At 50.1% G+C, this 21873-nt stretch overlaps 1 protein-coding gene across 1 annotated transcript in view; it reads left to right on the top strand.

Annotated features, from left to right (window-relative positions):
• The window catches only part of mms19 (MMS19 homolog, cytosolic iron-sulfur assembly component), a 62491-nt gene extending 41818 nt beyond the window's left edge, over nucleotides 1-20673 (top strand). Inside the window, exons 22-31 of the mRNA XM_068002025.1 lie at nucleotides 651-725; nucleotides 1913-2039; nucleotides 7641-7762; nucleotides 9125-9181; nucleotides 9319-9505; nucleotides 9789-9871; nucleotides 13279-13443; nucleotides 14981-15040; nucleotides 15798-15898; nucleotides 16888-20673. Of these exons, the coding sequence (XP_067858126.1) occupies nucleotides 651-725; nucleotides 1913-2039; nucleotides 7641-7762; nucleotides 9125-9181; nucleotides 9319-9505; nucleotides 9789-9871; nucleotides 13279-13443; nucleotides 14981-15040; nucleotides 15798-15898; nucleotides 16888-16915 (1005 nt within the window). The 3' untranslated portion in view covers nucleotides 16916-20673. The remainder of the gene's footprint in view (nucleotides 1-650; nucleotides 726-1912; nucleotides 2040-7640; nucleotides 7763-9124; nucleotides 9182-9318; nucleotides 9506-9788; nucleotides 9872-13278; nucleotides 13444-14980; nucleotides 15041-15797; nucleotides 15899-16887) is intronic.
• The last annotated feature ends 1200 nt before the right edge of the window (nucleotides 20674-21873 follow it).

Below are 21873 nucleotides of genomic sequence, written 5' to 3'. Positions count from 1 at the left end.
CGATGGTTCGGTCTTGCTCAGAACCTCAGCGGGTCGGGAGACACAGGACGAATTCACCACTCCCACATCCTTATAAACCCTGACATTTAATGGTTGCACAAAACTTGACAAACTCCGTTTCGGGACAGTCTCGGTCCATTCCATTTGTCCACTGGCCTACAGCACAAAAACTGCCCCTAAAGAGGCTCCGAATTTGCAGTCTGACTCGGGGAGACCCCGGGATGGCTAGTGTGAGAGATTGATGCAATGTCACACTGGCACAGCAGCGCACTCTCCGTTAGTACAGAGGCACCTTGTTGGAGCAGAGTCGAGGGAGTTTTATTCTTCATCTGACCTGGGGAGTGCTCGATGCTGGCGCAGGGTTTCTGAAATGGAAGTGTTCCAAACCCCAATACAAACATCCCTGAGCAAAAAATTCATCCTTTATATAAGACAGTGAGTTGAAGTTGAAGGTTGCCTACTTCTCCCCTCCCGTTGCCCAACTGGAGGGCTAATTCTTGACACAATGGGGCTGAGGCACTGGCCAGTCAGCCTCCCCCAGCACCAGGTTTTGAATTCATTCTCTCTGTGTTGTCATAAAGAATTGGGTAGTCTGAATGTTCAGATTGCAGGGAAACGATGTAACTTTTTTTTTTCTTCTTTCTTTCCAGCCGCCTGACTCTCCGTGGCCACAGACTCAGTTGATTGCACTCCTTCAGGCTGCTGTTTGCTCTCTGCCAAAGAATGTGAGTATCCCACCCGACCCAGCCATGTGACATTATCGCAATCAATAGAATGTCCTTCCCTCCTTGGAGCTGGGAGGTGCAATCGCTCAACACCTCCTGACCCTGCTTGGATACCAGCCCAGAGCCACGAGGTGAATGGTTAACATGAGTCCACGCGACGAAAAATGTTTGTGGGCCGGCACTAAATTGCCAGTCCCCGTTTCAGAGCCCACAAGGATGGCGACTGTGGGACGTGTAAATGTCACACAGGTGCCACACTTCCGAGGTTGGGGTTTAAACCACGTTGTTGGGGCAGTGTAGACGGAGTTTTACTCTGTATTTAACCCGTGTTTACCTGCCCTGGGAGCGTTTGGGGTAGTGTAGAGGCAATTTTGCATGCAATTAATCGGTGCTGTTCCTAACCTTGAAGTGATCAATGCTGACTGAGTGTAAACAAGGTACTAAATTTCTAATCCCACTGCAACAACAACTTGCATTTATACAGCGTCTTTAACGTAGTAAAACATCTCGAGGCGCTTCACAGGAGACATTATCAAACAAAATTTGACACCGAGCCACATAAGGAGATATTAGGACAGGTGACCAAAAGCTTGGTTAAAGAGCATCTTAAAGGAGGAGAGGTAGAGAGGTGGAGAGATTTAGGGAGGGAATTCCAGAGCTTAGGGCCAAGGCAGCTGAAGGCACGGCCGCCGATGAAAATTGGAGGAGCGCAGAGATCTCTGAGGGTTGTAGGGCTGGAGGAGGTTACAGAGATAAGATGGGGGCGAGACCATGGAGGGATTTGTGAACAAGGATGAGAATTTTAAAATCGAAGCGTTGCCTGACCGCGAACCAGTGTAGGTCAGCGAGCACAGGGGGTGATGGATGAACAGGACTTGGTGCGAGTTAGGATACGGGCAGCAGAGCTTTGACTGAGCTCATGTTTATGGAAGGTGGGAGGCCAGCCAGGGGAGCATTGGAATAGTCAAGTCTCGAGGTAACAAAGGCATGGATGAGGGTTTCAGCAGCAGATGAGCTGAGGTAGGGGCGGAGAAGGGCGATGTTAGAGGTGGAAGTAGGTGGTCTTGGTGATGGGTTACTGGCTCGCTTCCTCTCGATGGAGACAGGAAAAACCTGAATTCGATCTGGTTGATTGAGTTTTACCAAATCACTAATCATTAAGGTACTGAAATTCTTATGCATTGCAGGTAGTGGTGCCCCAACAGGAGAGGCTACTGGGACATCTGATGGAGCTGTGTTGTACCAGCAACCACCGATTCACTTACACGTCTGCTGCCAAATGCCTGGCCGGCCTCATCAACAAGTATCCTGCAGGTGAGGAGGGGGACTGGGTATGTAAGTCTTTTCACACGGCCAGAAGCTGAGCGATCCAAACCAACCTGTTGTTCCCGATTCACCTTCTCGGTGATGGAGGTTGCAGGAGGGAGAGGTGCTGTGTAAGTTTCTGTGGTGAGTTGCTGCAGTGGATTCTGTAGATTGGCAAACTGTGGCTGCAATTATGTACAATGGTAGAGAGGATGGATAGCGAGTCCAGTGGCCCCTTGAATAATTCCAGAGTTTTCCCTCCACTCCCCTACCCGGAGACCATTCCCAATATTAATTGCTCCCTATGTGTGAAGAAGTGCTTCCTGACATCAGTTATGAAGTTGCTTATTTTCCAATTTTGTACCCATGTCCCTTTGCCTTACAGTTCTGGTTTATCTTGAAATTGTGCTCAGGATTTCACTTTAGCATCTTGTATCCCCATTAGATCCCCTCGCATCCACCACCTTTCATAGCTGGAGTCCAAAGGGCTGTGGGAGGAAATTAAATGAGTGGGTAGAGTCCATGATAGGGGAGAGTGTTCATGGGCTGTGGGAGGAGATTAAATGGGTGGGGAGAGTGTACATAGAACCATAGAAAAGATACAGCACAGAAGGGGGCCATTCGGACCATCATGTCCACACCAGCTTGAAGAACAACCAGGTTCCCATTCTAGTCCCACCTTCCAGCACCCGGTCCATAGCCCTGCAGCTTACAGCACTTTAGGTGCAGGTCCAAGTACTTTTAAAAAGAGTTGAGGGTCCCTGCCTCTACCACCAATTTGGGCAGCAAATTCCATACACCCACCACCCTCTGGGTAAAAAGTTTTTCCTCATGTCCCCTCTAATCTTTCCGCCAATCAGCTTAAGTCTATGTCCTCTAGTTCTTGAACTCTCCGCTAGGGGAAACAATACTCCAGCTGCGCACAATACTCCAGCTGTGGCCTTACCAGCATTTTATACAGTTTCATCATTACATCCCTGCTTTTGTACTCTATACCTCGGCTAATAACAGAGAGCATTCCGTATGCCTTCTTCACAACCTTATCTACCTGTACTGCCACCTTCAGGGACCTGTGCACATGCACTCCAAGGTCTCTCACTTCCTCTACCCCTCTCAATATAGTCCCGTTTACTGCGTATTCCCTTTTACTGTTTGCCCTCCCTAAGTGCATTACCTCACACTTCTCCGGGTTGAACTCCATTTGCCACTTTTCCGCCCACTCCATCAACCTGTTGATATCTTCTTGGAGTCTACAGCTATCCTCTTCACTATCAACGACACGGCCAATTTTTGTGTCGTCTGCAAATTTGCCAATCATGCCCCCTGAATTTAAGTCCAAATCATTAATATATACCACAAACAGCAAGGGACCCAACACTGAGCCCTGTGGCACACCACTGGAAACGGATTTCCATTCACAAAGACATCCATCGACTTTTACCCTTTGTTTCCTGTTACTGAGCCAATTTTGGATCCAATTTGCCACATTTCCCTGTATCCCATGGGCTTTTACCTTTCTGACCAGTCTGCCATGTGGGACCTTGTCAAATGCCTTACTAAAATCCATGTAGACAACATCCACTGCACTACCCTCATCAATCCTCCTTGTCACTTCCTCAAAGAATTCAATCAGATTTGTTAGGCATGACCTTCCCTGAACAAATCCATGCTGACTATCCCTGATTAAACCATGCCTTTCCAAGTGACAGTTTATCCTATCTCTCAGTATTGATTCTAATAGTTTGCCCACCACCAAGGTAAGACTGACCGGCCTATAATTCGGTCTTTCCCTCGTACCCTTTTTAAACAATGGTACTACGTTTGCAGTCTTCCAGTCCCCCGGTACCTCCCCTGTATCTAGTGAGGATTGGAAAATGATCCTCAGAGCATCCGCTATTTCCTCCCTGGCTTCCTTCAATAGCCTAGGAAACAATCCATCCGGCCCTGGTGACTTATCAACTTTCAAGGATTCCAGTCCCTCTAGTACTTCCTCTCTCGTTATGTTTACCTTATCCAATATTTCACACCTCTCCTCTTTAACTACTACGTCCGGGTCATCCCTTTCCTTTGTGAATACGGAGACAAAATATTCATTTAAAACCCTACCCGCATCCTCTGCTTCTACACACAAGTTACCCATATCATCCCTGATAGGTCCCACCTTTTCCTTAGCTATCCTCTTGTTCTTAATGTACTGATAAAACATCTTTGGGTTTTCTTTAATCTTACTAGCTAATATTTTTTCATGCCCTCTCTTTGCTTTCCTTATTTCCTTTTTTACGTCATCCCTGTACTTTCTATACTCCTCTCGGCTTTCTGCGGTATTTAGTTTTCTGTGACAGTCATAAGCTTTCTTTTTCTGCTTTATCTTGCCCCGTATACTTCGAGACAACTAGGGGGCTCTAAATTTGGCAGTGCCACCCTTTTTCTTTGAGGGGACGTGTCTGCATTGTACCCGTAGAATTTCACTTTTTAGTGCCTCCCACTGGCTTGCCACTGATTTCTCCTCAAGTAGTTGTGTCCAGTCCACTTTTGCCAAATCACCTCTTAGTTCTGTAAAATTTGCCTTCCCCCAATTTAAAACATTTACTCCTGATTTAACTCTGTCCTTTTCCATAATAATGCAAAAACTAACTGAATTGTGGTCACTATCCCCAATATGGTCACCCACTTGCCCATCTTCATTTCCCAGGACTAAGTCTAGAATTGGATCCCCTCTTAGGCTTGTCACGTACTGGCTAAAAAAGTTCTCCTGGACACCGATCAAGAATTTTGTGCCCTCTGTGCCCCTCACACTGTTTGAATCCCAGTTGATGTTAGGGTAGTTGAAGTCCCCTACTATTATTGCCCTCTTATTTTTGCACTCAGAAATTTGCCTACATATTTGTTCTTGTATCTTCCTTTCACTATTCGGGGGTCTATAGTACACTCCTAGTAGTGTGACTGCCCCTTTTTTATTTCTTAGCTCAACCCATATGGCCTCGATTAATGACCCATTTAGCATATCATCCCTTCTCACAATTGTAATTGATTCTTTAACCAATAATGCTACCCCCCCCCTCCTTTTTTTTAAATCACCCACTCTATCCTGCCTGAAAACTCTATATCCAGGGATATTGAGCTGCCAATTATTCCCCTCTTTAAGCCAGGTTTCCATTATAGCAATGGTATCATGCTGCCATGTGTCTATCTGTGCCCTTAGCTCATCTGCTTTGTTTGTAATACTTCTTGCATTGAAGTATATACCCTTTAACCCCATCAAATTCCTGAGCTGAACAGTATTTAATCTTTTGCTTCTTTTGCCTTTCTGAGTCACTAACTATGTCACTAACTGCTTTTCTACTTCCCATTTCCTGGTCTGAATTTGTCCTATCTGTACCCGCTCTTTGGTTCCCATCCCCCTGCCATACTAGTTTAAACCCACCCCAACAGAACTAGCAAATGCCCCCGCGAGGATATTGGTCCCAGTTCTGCTGGGTGCAACCCGTCCAGCTTGTACAGGTCCCGCCTTTCCCAGAATCGGTCCTAATGCCTCAGGAATTTAAACCCCTCCCTCCTACACCATCTCTCAAGCCAAGCATTCATCTGGTCTATTCTCCTATTTCTGCTCTTGCTAGCACGTGACACTCCTGAGATTACTACCTTAGAGGTCCTGCTTTTTAATTTATTTCCTAACTCCCTATATTCTGCATGCAGGACCTCATCCCTTTTATTATCGATGTCGTTGATACCAATATGGACCACGACCTCTGGCTGTTCACCCTCCCCCTTCAGAATGTCCTGCAGCCGCTCTGTGAAATCCTTGACCCTAGCACCAGGGAGGCAACATACCATCCTGGAGTCACGTCTGCGGCCGCAGAAACGCCTACCTGTTCCCCTTACGATGGAATCCCCAAACACTATTGCGCTCTCATTCTTTTTCCTCCCCTCCTGTGCAGCTGTGTCACTCATGGTGTCACGAACTTGGCTCTTGCTGCATTCCCCTGCTAAGCCATCTCCCCCAACAATATCCAAAGCGGTATATCGTTTGAGAGGGAGATGGCCCCAGGGGACTCCTGCTCTACCTGCCTAGTCCTTTTACTCTGCCTGGCGGTCACCCATTTCCTTTCTGCCTGTGTAATCTTTTCCTGCGGTGTGACCACCTCACTGAACATGCTATCCACGATAATCTCAGCATCGCGGATGCTCCACAGTGAATCCACCCGCAGCTCCAGCTCTGAAATGCGGTTAGCCAGAAGCTGCAGCTGGACACACTTCCTGCACACATGGTCGCCAGGGACACCGGTAGTGTCCATGACTTCCCACATAGCGCAGGAGGAGCATATCACCGGTGCGAGCTCTGCTGCCATGACTTGCCTTAGATTAAGCTCGTTAGTTACTCCCTTTAAGGAGTTTACTCCTTAACATTCTCTAAATTAAGAGTAATTTAAACTACACTAGGGACCTTGGTTCACTAAAAAAACGCTGCTTGCTATAACTAAATTAAGTTTAGTTTTTTTTTAAAGTTTAGTTTTATGCTATAAGTTACTTAGCCCACAGCCCTAAGAAAATAGAAGAGATGGGCTGTGGGAGAAGATTTAAATGGGTGGGGAGACTCCATGATATGGGAGAGTGTTCGTGGGCTGTGGGAGGAGATTTAAATGGGTGGAGTGTACATGGGGCATGGGAGGAGCGGGATTGCTTGATTTTCTTGTTTGTTGCTTTCCTAAGTTCATGTTATCTAGACAGTGAGAATTCATTGCTTATGCAATGAAGGGGAAATCACAGTTGAGCCCAGTCCTGTCCTCGCCTAATATTAAATACATCTGCGGCAAGCAACAGTTAAGAGGTTCCCAACGTCCTGTGAATAATAGCTTCCCTCCTTTTTCTGAAGCTTCACATGGGTGTTGCGACACACTCTTCCTCTCCTTATATCTTCACCGAGGTGAAGCGAAGACTCAGTGAAGCATCTCCTACTTCAGCTCGGTCTTTTCCAGGGCCTCAAAACTGCGGATAACTCGTCCTCCTCTTCTCCTTCAATCTGCAGGTTTTTAAAACCTAATCTTGCTCTCAACTTCCTTATTTACTTTGTCCTCTCTCCTAATCATTTCAACCTTGGTGGTGACCAGCATGGTAGCCTGAGGTTTCTCGGTCTGTAATTTATCAAAAAATCTTGTGCATGCACAGACTTCCTGTCAACATTGTTCCACTATAAATCCCTGAGTCGGCTTTTGCGATAGAAACTAAACTGCCTGACCACCTCCTGTGCTGGAAGATTCTGAGATTCTAACTTGCCCTCTCTCGACAGCTCTTACATAGTATGTACAGCACAAAAACAGGCCATTCAGCCCAACTGGTCTATGCCGGCATTTACGATCCACACGAGCCTCCTCCCTCCCGACTTCATCTCCCCCTCTCTGCATAGCCTTCTATTCCTTTCTCCCTCATCTAGATTCCCCTTAAAGGCACCTGTGCCAGCTTAGGACAGACTTTAGGCTTTCTAGGGAAAATAATTAATTTGTCTGCTTCTTGGCTTCCCCTCACCATCTCCCACAAGAGGGAACCACAGCTGAGACTGGGCACCAAGGTGGCGCGATGTGCTTGCCATTTATTCTCTTCCTTTGTGTGTAGGTGAGCAGTTGGATTCCATTCTACAGGATGTGCTGAAAAAGATAGACAGCGGTTTGCAGAGGAACGCAGGCGATTGTTCGCAGTCCGCCAGCCGGACACGGATATTCACCCTGCTGCTGTGGGTAAGGAATTTATACGGCGATGGTAATTAGAAAGAAGGAAAGAACGTGCATTTATATCGCGCCTTTCATGACCTCTGGACGTCCCAAAGCGCTTTACAGCCAATGAAGTACTTTTGAAGTGTAGTCACTGTTGTAATGTAGGAAACGCGGCAGCCAATTTGCGCACAGCAAGATCCCACAAACAGCAATGAAATAACGACCAGATAATTTTTTTTTAAGCGATGTTGGTTGAGGGGATAAATATTGGCCGGGACACCGGGGAGAACTCCCCTGCTCTTCTTCAAAATAGTGCCGTTGGAGCTTTGACTTCCACCTGAGAGGACAGACGGGGCCTCGGTTTAACGTCTCATCCGAAAGACGGCACCTCCGACAGACAGTCCGACTGTCCACTGGGAGTGTCAGCCTGGATTATGTGCTCAAGTCACTGGAGTGGGACTTGAACCCAGAACCTTCTGAGGCGAGAGAGCTACCCACTGAGCCACGGCTGACACATTAGGTAGTAAATTCAGCCGGACCGAGGTACAGGTGCTTCAGTTGGCCTCTGCATCCTTGGGTTAAGGTGGGGGGGTGGGGGTGGGGGGAGGAAAGAAAATCAGCAGGGTTCCTGCACCCAGTTGCTGTTCAGTGGGAGAGGTTAGAGATTTCTTTACACAGGGACCTGCAGTTCCCTACCAGAAACTGCAAAGGAAGCAGAATTGATAATGGCTTTTAAAAGGGAAGCGGAGAATTAAAAATTTAGACTGGTCTGAAGAAAGGGCAGGTGGATGGGAGTAAGTAGGTGGCTTTTTCAGAGAGCTGGCACAGGCACGATGGGCCGAACAGCCTCCCCCAATTAGCATGTGGACATTGGGAGAGGATAGGATAGGCTCAGGCTGGCCTGTGATGCCCACTGTGGTTGAATATCCCGCCGATTTGCATGTGAAGAATGGGCACCTGAGTGAGGAAATTGGACATCTACTTGAAATGGAAAAATTTGCAGGGCTATGGGGAAAGAGCAGGGGAGAGTGGGACTAATTGGATCGCTCTCTCAAAGAGCCAGCACAGGCAGGATGGGCCGAATGGCCTCCTTCTGTGCTGTAAGATTCTATGATTTGGTTCCTCCTTGAATTTGCCAACACCACCCTCCTCCAGTGCCTCTCCAGGCAGTCTGTCTCATTCACTGGTTGCCCACCGTGTGAACTGGTTAATTTTAGGCCGTCTGTTCACCTTCCCTCTACTGAGCTTGGGTCCTTTTTGTTGTACCGTTCTGGCATTCTTGACGCTGCCAGTTGCATTATGTGCCCCCCCCTGCCTGCTCCCCCACGAGGTACAGTGTTCCGCCCTGTATAACAATCTTCCTCTGGTTTTGTATTGTTTCCCCAGTTAACGAAATCTCTTGTGCTGCGATATCATGCTCAGGCCGCCACTCTGACTGACAAGGTAAAGCAGAGTTTCTCAACGTGTAGCTACTCTGATCTGTTATTTAATTTGAAGCGTTTTTGCTTACTTACCTCTCTTGTGTCTGTTCCCTTTCCCCGTCGTACTCACTTCAATCCCCCTCCCTCCCTCCCTCCCAGCTGATGGAGCTGCTAACAGACCCTGACCTGGGAACGGAGGCGGCAGGCGGATTCTCCCTGTTGGTTAGTGATTCCACAGACGTCCTGAACAAGGCCACTCACGCTGACATCCGCATCATGTACCGGCAGCGGTTCTTCACCGAGAACGTCCCCAAACTGGTCCAGGGCTTCCATTCGGCCGGCAAAGGTGAGCGGTGGCTTCAGTCTCAATCGGAACCTTCTCCGGTTCAAGGAATGGGGACGCAGAGCAGGTCAATCGACATCTGGAAGAAGGGGATAGGGTGAAGTTTACGTTAGGACCTTCTATCTGGGCACATGGGCACACTATACTGCGTCCCGGCGGCCGGTGGAGCGCCCGCGCTGCGTCCCGGCGGCCGGTGGAGCGCCCGCGCTGCGTCCCGGCGGCCGGTATGCTCGCCCCTGGTACTGGCACGCTCTAACTATGTCCCGATGGGTTTGGTTTGTTACAGATCATAAGTCGAACTACCTGAAGGCGCTCTCCCACGTGCTGAACAGCCTCCCGAAGCAGGTCCTGATGACAGAGCTCCCGTCGGTCAGTACAGGCGTTTTCCTCCTCTGGGGCATTGTGTCGTTGTAACCAACCGTTCTAGAATACAGGCGTCCTCACCCTGTCCGTAATCTGATCGTTGCCGCCTTGTGGTTATACGGTGTTGGTGGTTTTTTTTTTAAACCCCCACTTCCTTGCTTTCTCCCGACCCTGTGCTACACCAATCAGAAGTGGCAGGGTGACCCTCCCCAGCCGCTTGGAACTGGTGACCGTGCGTTTTGACAGGACAAGAGGTGACCACACCGTGAGCTATGGGCCACATTCAGCTCCCAATCCCTGGCAATCGGGGCCATGAGCCTCCAGCGATGTAGATTTCTCACTCGCTGGTTTGTCCTGTTTTGCCCAGAGGTCTGGAAAGGGCTGTTCATGTTGCTGAGCATAAATCCTAAATCGGGAATGCCAAGATCTGTTATTATCAGCAACTTGAGACATATGTAAACTAATGGGACCATAGATTTTTAAACTTTAACTTTAGCCTTGGAGGTGCCCCAAAGCCAAGAAGCTTGGACGTTCAAAGTTTACACCTGTCTAAAATTTATACTGTAGTTAATTATCTCCACCCCCTTCTAATTTTCTCCTCTCCTGAAAGTATACTGTACGAGTTCACAGGCATAGGGTGCGCACTGGTACTTCGCTCCAGTGAGCCTGGACAGTGAGTGGCAGCAAGATATTCGACCGTGGGGAGCATAGTAGCCACGCCTGGTCATATCTGCACCTGATATCTGCGTTAACGCATTTTCCAACTGGGTTGACTGCGCTACCATTAAGAGCAAGAACCGTGGTTGGTTTGTTTTATGTTTGCCCCCCATCCCTAGCTGAGGTCAGTTGTTGTGCCCCTTACTGTCGCCCTGATTGAGATCAGCCAACTCAAGGGGCTCCTTTACCCCAGCGCTACTGGGGCCACTCCTTTAGGTGCCTTTTATTATGACGGGGATAATGATGGGCTTCCCGACCTTTTTAATCTCCCCACAGTCTGTGGTATGTGTTAAGGATCACCTCGACTCTGTTGTGTGGTCATGCGTTGATCTGCAATTGCTATGGTTTTTATCTTTCGGATGAGACGTTAAACCGAGGCCCCGTCTGCCCCCTCAGGTGGATGTTAAAGATCCCATGGCACTGTTCATAGAGCAGGGGAGTTCTCCCCAGTGTCATGGCCATTATTTATTATTGGCCAGAATGTAGTGGATGGGCGCGTGTTTGGTGCAGGTTAGATTGGACGGGCGTGTGCTTGGTGCGGGGTGGATTGGACGGGCGTGTGCTTGGCGCGGGGTGGATTGGACGGGCGTGTGCTTGGCGCGGGGTGGATTGGACGGGCGTGTGTTTGGTGCGGGGTGGATTGGACGGGCGTGTGTTTGGTGCGGGGTGGATTGGACGGGCGTGTGTTTGGTGCGGGGTGGATCGGACGGGCGTGTGTTTGGTGCGGGGTGGATTGGACGGGCGTGTGTTTGGTGCGGGGTGGATTGGACGGGCGTGTGTTTGGTGCGGGGTGGATCGGACGGGCGTGTGTTTGGTGCGGGGTGGATTGGACGGGCGTGTGTTTGGTGCGGGGTGGATCGGACGGGCGTGTGTTTGGTGCGGGGTGGATCGGACGGGCGTGTGTTTGGTGCGGGGTGGATCGGACGGGCGTGTGTTTGGTGCGGGGTGGATCGGACGGGCGTGTGCTTGGTGCGGGGTGGATTGGACGGGCATGTGTTTGGCGCGGGGTGGATTGGACGGGCGTGTGTTTGGCGCGGGGTGGATTGGACGGGCGTGTGTTTGGTGCGGGGTGGATTGGACGGGCGTGTGTTTGGCGCGGGGTGGATTGGACGGGCGTGTGTTTGGCGCGGGGTGGATTGGACGGGCGTGTGTTTGGTGGGGGGGTAGATCGGACGGGCGTGTGTTTGGCGCGGGGTGGATTGGACGGGCGTGTGTTTGGCGCGGGGTGGATTGGACGGGCATGTGTTTGGCGCGGGGTGGATTGGACGGGCGTGTGCTTGGCGCGGGGTGGATTGGACGGGCGTGTGCTTGGCGCGGGGTGGATTGGACGGGCGTGTGTTTGGCGCGGGGTGGATTGGACGGGCGTGTGCTTGGCGCGGGGTGGATTGGACGGGCGTGTGCTTGGCGCGGGGTGGATTGGACGGGCGTGTGTTTGGTGGGGGGGTAGATCGGACGGGCGTGTGTTTGGTGGGGGGGTAGATCGGACGGGCGTGTGTTTGGTGGGGGGGTAGATCGGACGGGCATGTGTTTGGTGGGGGGTAGATCGGACGGGCGTGTGTTTGGTGGGGGGTGGATCGGACGGGCGTGTGTTCGGTGGGGGGTGGATTGGACGGGCGTGTGTTTGGTGCGGGGTGGATCGGACGGGCGTGTGTTTGGTGCGGGGTGGATCGGACGGGCGTGTGTTCGGTGGGGGGTAGATCGGGCGGGCGTGTGTTTGGTGGGGGGGTAGATCGGGCGGGCATGTGTTCGGTGGGGGGTAGATCGGACGGGCGTGTGTTCGGTGGGGGGTAGATCGGACGGGCGTGTGTTTGGTGCGGGGTGGATCGGACGGGCGTGTGTTCGGTGGGGGGTAGATCGGACGGGCGTGTGTTCGGTGGGGGGTGGATCGGACGGGCGTGTGTTTGGTGGGGGGTGGATCGGACGGGCGTGTGTTTGGTGGGGGGGTAGATCGGACGGGCGTGTGTTTGGTGGGGGGTAGATCGGGCGGGCGTGTGTTTGGTGGGGGGTGGATCGGACGGGCGTGTGTTTGGTGGGGGGTGGATCGGACGGGCGTGTGTTTGGTGGGGGGGTAGATCGGACGGGCGTGTGTTTGGTGGGGGGGTGGATCGGACGGGCGTGTGTTTGGTGGGGGGGTAGATTGGACGGGCGTGTGTTCGGTGGGGGGTAGATCGGGCGGGCGTGTGTTTGGTGGGGGGTGGATCGGACGGGCGTGTGTTTGGTGGGGGGTAGATCGGACGGGCGTGTGTTTGGTGGGGGGTGGATCGGACGGGCGTGTGTTTGGTGGGGGGTGGATCGGGCGGGCGTGTGCTTGGTGCGGGGTGGATCGGACGGGCGTGTGTTTGGTGGGGGGGTGGATCGGACGGGCGTGTGTTCGGTGGGGGGTAGATCGGGCGGGCGTGTGCTTGGTGCGGGGTGGATCGGACGGGCGTGTGTTTGGTGGGGGGGTGGATCGGACGGGCGTGTGTTCGGTGGGGGGTAGATCGGGCGGGCGTGTGTTTGGTGGGGGGGTAGATCGGACGGGCATGTGTTTGGTGCGGGGTGGATCGGGCGGGCGTGTGTTTGGTGCGGGGTGGATCGGGCGGGCGTGTGTTTGGTGGGGGGTGGATCGGACGGGCGTGTGTTTGGTGGGGGGTGGATCGGACGGGCGTGTGTTTGGTGTTTGCTGATTTTAACGGTTGCTGCTCTTCCTTTCCTAGCTGCTGACCCTGCTGTTGGAGGCCCTGTCCTGCACAGACCAGGTGGTCCAGTTGTGCACTCTGGGGTGTTTGCATCCTCTGTTACTGGACGCCCCACAGATCATGAGCATGCACATCGACACCTTAGTGAGCAAACTGCTCAGTCTAACTACTAGCCCTGCCATGGTACGTACAGAGAACTGGGGCATTGTGGCTTTGATCAGGAACCAAAGCATTTGATAATGTAATTTAACTCCTTCCAACCTTGTTGTCCTTGACTCTTCCCCCAGGTTTATTCGTGAACAGAAATCTGGGACCCCTCGAGGTGAAGGACGTTTTCTTTTCAAATAGGTTTCTTTTTTATTTGGTTCTCAAGACCTTACATTCACAGATATTTTATAAGGCCGTTGTCCACTTTGATTGCAAAGTGATTTGGCCCATTAGGGTTTCTTGCCTTCTATGCTTGCACTGGGAGCATTGCGGGTCAGAAGGCTAAAGTGGCTTATTTGGTCTTGTTTTCTGGGCTATAGTTAGGCCTAGAGACAGGGGGAGGAGATGGGGAAGGAAGGGGCGAGCCTTTCCATACCAGGAAAGGCATTTATAGAAAGGAAACTTTTTGTGTTGGGGATTTATACGTGTAATTCTCCATAGAATCTTACAGCACGGAAGGAGGCCATTCGGCCCATTGTGCCTGTGCTGTTTCTTTGAAAGAGCTATCCAATTAGTCCCACTCCCCCTGCTCTTTCCCCACAGCCCTGCAAATTTTTCTTTTTCAAGTATTTATCCAATTCCCTTTTGAAAGTTACTATTGAATCTGCTTCCACCGCCCTTTCAGGCAGCGCATTCCAGATCATCACAACTCGCTGTGTAAAATGTATTCTCATCTCCCCCTCTGCTTCTTTTGCCAATTATCTTAAATCTGTGTCCTCTGGTTACTGACCCTCCTGCCACTGGAAACAGTTTCTCCTTATTTACTCTGTCAAAACCCCGGATAATTTTGTCATCCATCTGAAGCCCTTCCCTCTTGCCCCTCCCAAAAAGAAGAGGTAAATATTGAAAAGCCAGTCGCCTCTCTGGTGTGCTCTGGCTGTACCCGTAGCCGTGCATTGCCCGCGGTAGAGTAAGGGAGGCCCGAGAACATGTTCACTCCTGGCTCGTTGAGGATAGGTGACATGACTCGGATTCTGCCGGGGGGCGGGGTGGGGGGGGCGGAATCTGAAATTTCAGTTTTCCCCTTATTTCCACACAGCGGGTTAATAAGAAGCACATGATCTCGCGCAGTGCGTCCAGTCAGACTTCCTCCTTTTCCAGTTGGTTGGCCCTCCGGTAGCTGCCGGCTCCTCTCTGGGCTACAGTTCTATTTGTGTGGTGGGGGGGGCCATTATATCGCCCCTTGTGGTCATTCATCGTGTGTGAGCCCAGACAGTGAGCATCGGGAGGCTCATCAGCCAAGGTTTTGCGTGCGTCAGATGCTCTGTGCCCCGACCAGTTGAGCCAGTGTTGGGAGACTTCAGCTTTTCGATTTGCTAACCGCCTTCTCCCCAAGAGCGTGCGATCCCGATCGTAGAGCCACAGCACCTGGGTTTGTGCCCTAGGTTTACTTGTGTCTCGTTCATGGTCAGAGTACAGGTGCCGTGGCATTAATGATTCAGTAGTGTATCAGTGCCTTGCTGAAAAGGTTGGCCTCTCCTCACTGACTGGTTTGTGTGTGTTTTAATTGCAGAAGGTCCGTATTGCCTCCTTGCAGTGTCTCCATGCCCTGATCAAGCTGCCCTCGCACGTGGTAAGATTTGTATAATTAGTCAGTGTGTTGCGTTACCCATTAGACTTGCGTTTATATGGAAGCCTATCGTCTCTATAAGTGTCTCACGTGCAGTTAATTCCTTTTGGTTCCAGTTATGCGAGTGAAGTCGGCAGACATTTTGTGCACAGCACGATCCCAAAACACCAATGGGATGAATTCATCCTTTTTCTTTTTGCTGATGCTGATTGAGGGGGTGGGGGGAGTGTTGTCCGGGGACTCCTCGCTTCTCTTCAAATCGTGCTGGGGATCTTTAACACCCACTGGACCAGGCGGGGCTGCAATTTAACATCTCAGCCAAAGGACGACTCAGCAGTGCTGCCCCATTAATAAGGGAGCCCAGACTGGTGGTGTGTGGGGTAGCCCAGTGCGATACCCTCATGTCACTGTACATGATGATTAAACTCACCATTGTACCAATTCACTTTTTTTTTTAAAAAAAAGAACATGCACAGTATAATTGATCGTATTGTACATGTTGGGTAGCGATTCTTTGGCTGCCGTTCATACTGACGCCATAAATGCATTTGCGAAGATTTCATCTGTTCAGTTTTTCTGACAAAATTGTAAACGCGTTCTCTTAATCGAAGATGTTGATGAGCCAACACTGGTGATGTTGCTGTGTGGAGCAGTCAGACGGAGTCATTCCCCGTGGTGTTCCATTGCACTGCAGTTTTCTTCTGTGTGGAAGCCAGGTTTGTACGTAACTTTTTTAAAAAATGTACCTTCCCCTCTGCAGCTCCTGCCACATAAAGCCCGGGTGATCCAAGCCCTGGCCAAACCCCTCGATGACAGGAAGCGTCTCGTGAGGAGGGAGGCTGTCAGCGCTCGGGGAGAATGGTACGTATGGGATATGTGGTGGGTTATCATCAATGAAAGTCCAGTCTTTTTACTGGGGGTGGGGGGTGGAAGGAGGGGATGGGCCCCAAGACGGGGACTGGTTGGCCCACTTACCTAGTGAATAGCTGTGCAATAGGGACCAGGTTCCATTGGCAGTCTGTGCTGCAATAGCTGATTTCAACCAGAGGATTATTGGAGTGTCGCAACGGGCCACGATTCCCGAGTGAGGGAAGGGGGAAATCATCCAGGGTTCTGGTTCCTGGTCACTATCCTGTAGGTTAAGGTGGGGAGTGGGAGGGGATGCAAAGAAATGAGCTTCCTTCAACCCTCTGGCGTTCTATTGTAGGGCTGCTGCCCCCCCATCTAGGATTAGCCAACTCAGCAGAGGCCAGTAACTGAGCCGGCGACCTTAACCCTAACCCTCTGGTCCGTGTGGTGTAGCTTCACACCATAGAATACATTCACCCAGCAAGCTCCCGGTTGGGAGATCTGCTCAACAGGAGACGGGGACAAAAGGACCAGCTGGTCCATCAAGCCTGCCCCACACATTATTATGGTTGGAGCATTGTGACTGGACACCTCCTCCTCCTCCTCCTCCTCCCCCCGCCAGCAGTCATGTAACCTCCAGGGAGGGCGCGGGGGGGGGTGGGGATCAGCCTGACCTCTGATGACCTCCGTCATCGGATCGCCTGCCCGCACTCGCTACCGTTACCCCCGGTGAGGTGCAAGAGGGCGGCTGTGCCCACACATTTGTGTCCAAGCAGGCCTGTGCCTTCCAGCAGAATAAAGGAGTAATCAAGCGGGAGGCAATTAGAAGCCAGTCCAAATATCTGAACGGGAATGTTAGAGTGATGTTTAGTTGCTGTTACTTAACCCGCCTGTCGGACTGATCTCTTTACATTTCTATCATTACAACAGGAAAGATTTAATCTTTTTTTTCTTTTATCTCTTTCTTCCCCCCCGCCCCAAAAAAAATCCGACCTCTTTAGGTTTCTTTTAGGGAGCCCTGGCCGGTGATGTTGGGCCAAGTGACCTAACCTGAGAGAGGAGACAATCAGACAATGCCTTGCCTGTCCCGCACATGTATAACTGAGCGGCCTGTTGGACACAACATTCCTGACGACAAAAAAAAACACGCAAGAGAAAGCAACCATTTCTTTGTTTTTAAAAAAAAAACTTTCAGCTGAGATGAAGACTGAAATGATGAAGAAAGTGCACCTTGACATTTAACGATTAACGAATATATAAATAAGCACATTTCATTCCGCACCATGTGTGGTCTCGAGCGCAGTGTGTAAAGTGTGATAACCCACCCCTGTAGGATAAAGCAAAGCAAACTCGGCAACTCTGAGCAGATGACCTCGTTCGTTCTGGTAACTGAGCAAATATTGTGAGTGTGTGTGTGTGTGTGTGTGTGAGAGAGTTCACAGGTACCCTGGCAAGCACACTAGGCCTGCTGTAGCAAGTACTCTGAATCGGTGCTGACAGTTAATTCCATCGCTGGCGTGTACCGGGGAAGGCCGTACACAACACCAGGCAACCTATTGGTGAGTTCCAGGCTGGAATCTAATCGAGGGGTTCGGGTCGTTTATGTACAGAATCACAGACACCTAGGATTGAGTTACAGGCTGGAATCTAATCGCAGGGTGCAGCCTTGAAATTGCTCTAATAAATTAAGTTGTTTTTTAAAAAATATATCTGCTAGCAGATCTCCTGTGCCATTGCTCACGGTAAGTCAGATGATGCACTGTTTTATGACAGGAGTGTTATACTATGGAATGCGCAACGTATTGTACTGCTATTAAGTTGAAGCAGTGTTTTGCGGTAGCCTGTCCCTTTAAGACTGCACGGTCTAATTGCTGTAACTAAACACAACCCGAGGTCAATCAGTGTTTAATCTGTGCCGGTGAGGAAGGTTTGAAGATTGGCGGGTGCTTGTCAGTTTCGAGCTCCAAGTCAGAAAAAACCAGCACAAAATATCTGCCGTTTGAAAATATTTTTGACCCTTTGATGCAGGCTAAACGCAAGACTTGTACTGGCGTTTGAGAGGTAGCTTCATTCCATATTTAGGGGTAGGGGGTGCATCATTTACTGTGAGATGATCCCCAGTTGACTCCCAGGAGATCAGTCAGTACATAATATGAAATAATATAGTAATTATCAATATCCGTCACAATATCTAGCAGCCAGAGAGTTTGGGAGAAATCAGAAAAGAAAATTCTGCAATTTCTTTTAAACAATAGTGTGCACGCCATCATGATTCACTCCGTGTAGTCCCCACGGGGGTGGGTGTGTGTGTGTGTAAAAGGGCATCGTATTGACACACTGGAAACCTTAACGATTGTAATACAGAGTAGGGAGGGAAAAGCAGGGGTGTTTGGGCAAGCGGAGTACAGCAGGATAATGGAGTGCCGGAAAGGGAGCTGGGAGCTGGGAGCTGGAAACACAGACCCGTCGCGCTCTGTGGAACAGCGGTTTCTGTTAAGTCTTGCAGTTCCTTCATGGTTCGTGTGGTCTTGTAATTGGCTCCTGGTTCAAATCCTCCATCGCCAACAAAACATTTCCCCCGCCAGTGAACCCCTGGAGCGAGCGACTCGCCTTCAGTGGCCTCCAGTCACCCAGCTGCTGAATGCCCAAGGTCAGGATCGAGGCCTGTAAATGCTGCCACTCATTGATGAGAGAGACTGGGCACTGCCAGGCTGCAATGAAGAGGTACTTTGATGCAATGTGTACACTTTTCCTGTGCGGCCTATCGCCCGTACTCCGTCTGTCCGGCTGGAGGGGTGTCGCATGTGTCCAGACATCTCTGGATTGTACATTGTGAAGCCGCAGGCCCCCGCGGGGTAACACTTGAGCAGGAGCCCGACAGAATGCGGGTTGATCCCTCGTTCGATGTGTGTGTCTCAGCACTGTTGGGCCGTGCTCTCTGTAGGTCAGGAATTATTATGGGGGAATAGCTGAATGGTAACAACTTGAATGTTTGTCTCAATACCTGTGTTTACTCCTTGATTGCTCAGCTGGTTGAGGCCAAGAGGCCGCAGGTACAGTCCCCAGTCTGCACTGAATTAACTGTTTCCAGCCAGGATGCCAGTAGGGTCACTATCATTAGCCACTTGGGGAGGGCAAAATTGGCTAGTGTTCCCCAGCAGAGCTAACACCTATCAAATAGGAGGAGTTGGGCAAGAATTAGCTTGATAAAAAAAGTATTTCCTGGGAGCACATTGCACAGAAATAATGCACAGCTGGGATTGTGCTACAGGGCTAAACCCCAGTACAGGTACACTAGAAGTGTCTCGGGTTAGTTAAAGGAGAAAATGATTTTACAGGTAAATGCCATCACTCTCTCTTGCTTAAGGTTCCTGCTGACCCATTACTGCTGGTTACTGTTTCATGGCTATCCTCCTCCGCCATCACTGACTGGCACTAAACCACAGAAACCCCTCTGTCCCATGACTGACAGATACTGACCCGTAGCATTCCTCACTATCCTATCACTGCCTGGTACCCACAGCGACCTCACTGTTGCATCGGTGGTGGGTACTAACCTGTCAGTGGGCACCTACTGACCCGTCAGGGGCAGGTACTGACCCATCAATGGGCACCTACTGACCCTTGGAGTTCCTCCATTCCTATCATTGCCAATAGTGCTCTTTAATGTTCCTCCTCAACCAGTAATGTTTTTATGTCTTGCATACAAGGTTTCTCCTCTGTCCTGTAATCGCTGACTTTGTATGGAGTGTGCCTGCTGTGATGGTGACAGAAGGGGTGGTGGGGGGGGGCAAGGGGTTGGGAATTCTCCTTCAGTGTGTTTGCCCCCACAGAGTGGGCATTCTCCCTTTGCCCAATAAAAGGAATTTGAGGTTCCACCTCTTTGTTCCCCACCCCCACCTTGCCTTTGTTCAGTATGCCTCCCCTCCTCTATCCTGCTCCAAACGGTTGCTCTGTTGCCGATTGTTAACGAACATCCTTGAAAGCCTCCATAGTGTTATAGCTCCAGCTTCACACCACCATGGCAACTTCCTGTAACCTCCAGTATCGCTGTAGTGTGCCGTACAGCCTGCTGTACTCTTGTCTCTTTTCTGCAGACTCTTGCGGTGGGAAAGGAGGGCAGGTTTTAAATTTATATTTCCCTCTGGTCCCCTGGCCCATTTTATTGCCTACTCTTGTCCATCCCAAGCTTGAAATCCAGACCATCACACCATCTCGCTCTTTCCTGAGACCTCAAACCTCCCTCAGTCTTCCACCTTCCAAGCTTGGTGTCAAATAATTGCTGCTTACCCTACCTTACCTTCTCTCCTCGTGCTTTCAACTGTATTTTGCACCTCCATCCTTCAAACGATCTTTAAGGAAATAATTCCACGTCACGGAAGACTGGCAGGTGTTTTTTTTTTAAAAAGCAGCCAAGGTAGGGCACTTTGCCCCCCGCTTTTAACCCTCTGCCACCTCTTGCTCCTCGCCAGGAGGCGCCCAGCCCTTCCTTTGCCGCAAGCCTGTCCGTGAGCTCGGCGCAGTGCAGTTTTGTTTTCATTTGCTGGTAGGTTTAACAGAGACAAGTAGATGGCAAAAGGCGCTGTGCACAAGAAGCTGCTTAATGTAGAACCAAGGAGGCGGTGAAAGTGACGGTGTGAGACACACCGAGCCTCACAGCTTCCACTAGTTTACAAAGTGTGTGATTTGCAACTGTTAACCTGCACAACTTCTAATGTCAAATGAACTCCCAACGGGAGGAATAATGAACATTTAAAAAAAATAAAACATTTGTATTTAAATACAAAGAGTTTTTTTTTCCAGAAGAATATAAAAGATTGCCAGAGAGAGGACAGTTTAAAATATCTGTGCTGTTTTTCAATAGGCCAGCTTCCTTGGTCTTTCCCAAAAAAAAACCCAAGACTGAGAGATGGGAGAGAGATTGCACATTGTAGGGTGTTAATTGGCAGTTGGGGTTCCCCATACCAAGGTACGGACTGAACCATTGAGGGGTATCCAAGTCAGGGCTTGAAAATCTTCAGATTCTTTCTATATGTGTAGATTTATGTGCAGGATTAAGGGTGAGGTTTGATGTAATTATACGATAGTAAGTAAATACAACTGTTTCTGCCTGAAATTTATTAGATGCCTTTAAGGAGAAGTTAGATATGTACATAACAGGGAAAATAGGATATGCAGTAGGGTTAGATACAGTAGGGAGGAGGCTTGTGTGGAGCATAAACGGCAGCACAGACCAGTTGGGCCGAATGGCCTGTGTGTTGTAAATTCTATGTAAATAAAAGCAGTACCTAAGACGCTGTAAGCAGCCACTTTAACCATTATCTATTTGCATTAATCTCAATTGCAATCACTTTTTGGCCGATATAAGTGACTCTCCCTTTTTAAACATGGACGTTTTAAGGGGTGGGGACTATACTGGAGAGAGGGATCAGATACAAACTTTTTCTTGTAATTTGAGCAAGGGCGAGTAGAACGTGTGGAGATTTGGAGAAATCACGATAACAGACAAGCTGGTTATTACTTGATGACTTTATTATTTGTAACAATTAGTGGGGATCTCCTGCTACCAATCAGACTCCCCAGTGTTTATTGGGGTCAGAGTATTGAAACTGTTGCTATCACGTTAACCACATATCACAGAAAGTTGGGCAACAATATAAGGTGGGGGCGGGGGGGGCAGGGGAAGGAGCTGGAATTGTGAATAAACAATGACAACGCTTAAGGAGCATGTCGAGAAAGACTAAGATTTTTTGGGGTACGGGTTCCCCCAACATCTAATGCACTCCAACCTGGAGTGCTTTCTAGTGGGTGATTTTTCACTCTCTCAACAAGGTCCACTGAGGCCAATTACACTGCTGAGGTCAACGAACTCCACACCGACCAGGGTACAGGAGGGAGGGGGGAGAACACCCTTCCCCCATAGGCAATTTGTCTCTTCCCTTTCAGATTCTGGTCAATTAATCCGACTGGAAGAGGAATCTCCGGGT

This window comes from Heptranchias perlo, chromosome 21 (assembly GCF_035084215.1).
Source record: "Heptranchias perlo isolate sHepPer1 chromosome 21, sHepPer1.hap1, whole genome shotgun sequence".
Classification (NCBI taxonomy): Eukaryota; Metazoa; Chordata; class Chondrichthyes; order Hexanchiformes; family Hexanchidae; genus Heptranchias; species Heptranchias perlo.
The sequence above is the reverse complement of the archived record's forward strand: the minus strand, read 5'-3'. Positions and strand labels throughout refer to the sequence as shown.